This window comes from Kryptolebias marmoratus, linkage group LG9, assembly GCF_001649575.2.
Source record: "Kryptolebias marmoratus isolate JLee-2015 linkage group LG9, ASM164957v2, whole genome shotgun sequence".
In the NCBI taxonomy this organism is placed as follows: domain Eukaryota; kingdom Metazoa; phylum Chordata; class Actinopteri; order Cyprinodontiformes; family Rivulidae; genus Kryptolebias; species Kryptolebias marmoratus.
The window spans coordinates 11,280,360-11,283,408 of NC_051438.1; the positions used below are offsets into that span (position 1 = coordinate 11,280,360).

The 3,049-nt window shown below is 43.5% G+C and overlaps 1 protein-coding gene across 1 annotated transcript; it reads left to right on the plus strand.

Annotated features, from left to right (window-relative positions):
- The first annotated feature begins 1,350 nt into the window (after positions 1 to 1,350).
- On the plus strand, positions 1,351 to 3,029 carry tmsb2 (thymosin beta 2). The gene is made up of 3 exons (XM_017433009.3): positions 1,351 to 1,503; positions 2,424 to 2,528; positions 2,767 to 3,029. Exons 2-3 carry the CDS (start codon positions 2,429 to 2,431, stop codon positions 2,802 to 2,804), a joined length of 138 nt encoding a protein of 45 aa, XP_017288498.1. The 5' UTR covers positions 1,351 to 1,503; positions 2,424 to 2,428; the 3' UTR covers positions 2,805 to 3,029.
- The last annotated feature ends 20 nt before the right edge of the window (positions 3,030 to 3,049 follow it).

A 3,049-nucleotide genomic window follows, 5' to 3' on the forward strand; every position in this document is an offset into this window, starting at 1 on the left:
CTTTATATCTGCCAGTGTGCTGCAGGTTGCAGGAATAATAGTAGGGGAACCAAATGTTTTAACCAGCAAGTGTCTTAATTGTAAATATCTCCAAAAATCTTGTCTGTGTAACTTATATTCACCAACCAATGTTTCAAAGGACTTCAATGAACCATTCTCATATAAATCACCTATCTCACATATTCCTTTTTGAAACCAGGGCTTCCAAAAAAAGGGTTTTTTGCCTATGCAGAGTTTGGGATTATGCCAAATACTAGCAGATTTATTGAGATGTATATCAAATTTAAAAATCTGAGATATTTTTTTCCATAGCGTTTTCATATGGGAGAGAACAGGATGTGACTGATTCTGAGAGGAGAGATTAATTGATAGGCAGCTAGTCAATCTAAGTGGTAGACACACCACACTCTCAAGAGAGAACCAGGGTGGGGCTCTCTCAGGGGGCAGAAACCAATGTGCCAAATGCCTGAGAGAAAAGGCATAATGGTAGTTAAGTAAATTAGGCATACCTAAACCCCCTCTGTCCACAGGTCTTTGTAGTTTTCGCAAATTCAGCCTGGGCTTTTTCTTATTCCATATGAACAAGTTACAGATCCTATCAAATTGTTTAAAATACATTATAGGGACATGCACTGGGAGAGCCTGTAGAAAGTAGTTATAAATGGTCCTTTTTATTTTTCCATGAACACATGTAAGATTCTCATAAGGATTATAAATATCAGAGTTAGTCATAGCCATGCTCTCATGTGCTTTTAAAGTTCAAATGAACTAATATAGCCCTTTATCACTGGCTCCATTCAGCTTCTTTAGGTTTGTCTATATTTCTTATATATTCGTTTGTTGTTGTTGTTTTTGTCAAAAATTTGTTTTTTATTAGATATTTCAACAGACAAGCATCACAGATATTCCTAGGCTGTTCATAACTTGTGTTTGCTTTAGTAAAAATGGAATTATATTTGTATAAATGCCTCATTATTAATCAAACAATGTTTATTTTGGACTATTAGGTGAATTTAAACAATTCTTTTGTTATGTTTATAGATGTTCCCAGCACGTGTTGATCCTCAGACAGTTAGTCAGTAAGTCCACCTTCTTACACAGCTTTATAACTCACTGGAATAGAAGATAAAAGCTCCTCTGCACCTGTACCAAACACTCTATAATACATAAAATGTACACTGTAAATAATTGGTCATGATCAATCACATCTTTTACAACAAACAGTTGTCCTCTAGCAGCTCTCCTCTGGTATTTTCCCTTGAGAACGTTAATATTAATGACAGAGGAAGGGCTGACCGAGCTTTCAGTCTCTCTCTCTCTCTCTCCCCTCCCTCCCTGCCTCTTATATTCCTCCCCCTGGATGCAGGAAGCCTCATTAACACACACACACACGAGCACGCGCACACCGGCAGACCGTCTGAGCCTCGCTCTCCATCTTTCCGCCTCTGTCCCTCCCTGCAGTCTTTGTCCCAGGATCTTAGCCCACTGCCGAGTGGAAAATCGGTAAGAAAGACTCATCTGTCCTTCGTTTGTCTGTGCGTGTCTCTCTGTGGCCGCGTTGTTCGACTTCTTTTACCGGGACTCGAACAAAGGAGTGGGGTGTGGCTAGATGGTGGGGAAGCAGGCGGTGAAATTAAATGATGTGAAGGATGTTGGGGCTGATGACTGAGGCGACAAAGGAACAATAAGGCAATAAAGTTTGTATTATTAGGGTTATTGTTGGATAAGATAGGATTTGAATTGAGCTGCTGCTGTTGGTACTGATGTAGTTAGCATAGTGGTGATCAAGGACAGGACTCAGGTTGGTTTGCTTTGAAAAAAGGCAGGTAAATTTATTGCCATGTGCTCTAGGAGTCATGTGGAACACCTTTATTTAGAAGCTCAAACAAACCCGTAAGATTGCAGGAGCTCGGTTTGCTTGAGAGCAGCAGATTAAACGGGCATGACTAGGCTAAAGAGCGTTAAAGGCCGGTCCTTTCTGCTGCAGAGGACCACCTGCATCCACGAGGCTACAGGGGTGGATGCAGAGGAAGCAAGACAGCCAGAGGGCTGAGGGATGTAAAAAAAAAAGAAAAGAAAAGAAAAGAAAAGAAAAAGAAAAAGAAAGGCCATAGGGATGTAAAAAGGAGAACAAAGACTTGGGCTTTGAAGAGGGAGGAAAAGCAGAGACAAAAAAAAGGAAAGAAGGCAGGTTTGGTTAGCTGCCAGGATGAATCAGACGTCCAGACGTGTGGGAGAGGCACACTCCCTTTTATCAGTCCCCCAGATTAAACATGTTACATGTCGGACAAACCTAAAATCTTGTTTTGACTGGGCAAATAACAACGAGGCTCGTGTGCCGTGTCACGGTGCGTTGCCCATGCGACGCTTTGACAGGAAAGGTCAGACACGTGCCCTGAGGTTTTGTGTCTCGTCCTCCGCAGCCAAAATGTCGGACAAGCCTGACATGACTGAGATCGCCCGCTTCGACAAGACAAAGCTGAAGAAGACGGAGACGAAAGAGAAAAACCCTCTGCCCACCAAAGAGAGTGAGTGTCCGCCCCTTCCTTGCTTCCTTCCTTCCAAGTGTGCATGTAGGAGGGGAGTCCTCGTTCCCTCCCTGCAGCATTTCTTTTTTTTCCCTGTCAACACATTATCACTTCCACACACGCTCAGCAAACTGGGCGGCTAAAACAAATAGCTGCAGCGGGATGCGTAGATGAAATGGTAAAGAGCTGCAGCCCGCTAACCTCTGTCTGTGTGCGTGTTTTCCTCTTTCCTCCATAGCCATCGAGCAGGAGAGGAAAGGCGACGCCACACCTTGACTCGAGCACAAGACGAGGAGGAGCCGAAGATGCCACAAGAAAAATGAAGCACTTTCTTTTGATTTTTCACAGTGTTTGAATCTCTTACAATGTCTTCAGATGAAGGGGGGTGTCCTCGAGCTCCCTGAGGTGCTGTCCTGACATGGGTGGGGGGTGGGGTGTAATAACAACTCCAGCCTGGATGCCTATCCTGTACTGTTAGCCTGAAGCTAACATGCCTCCAATTTTGCCAAACTGGGGAGTAA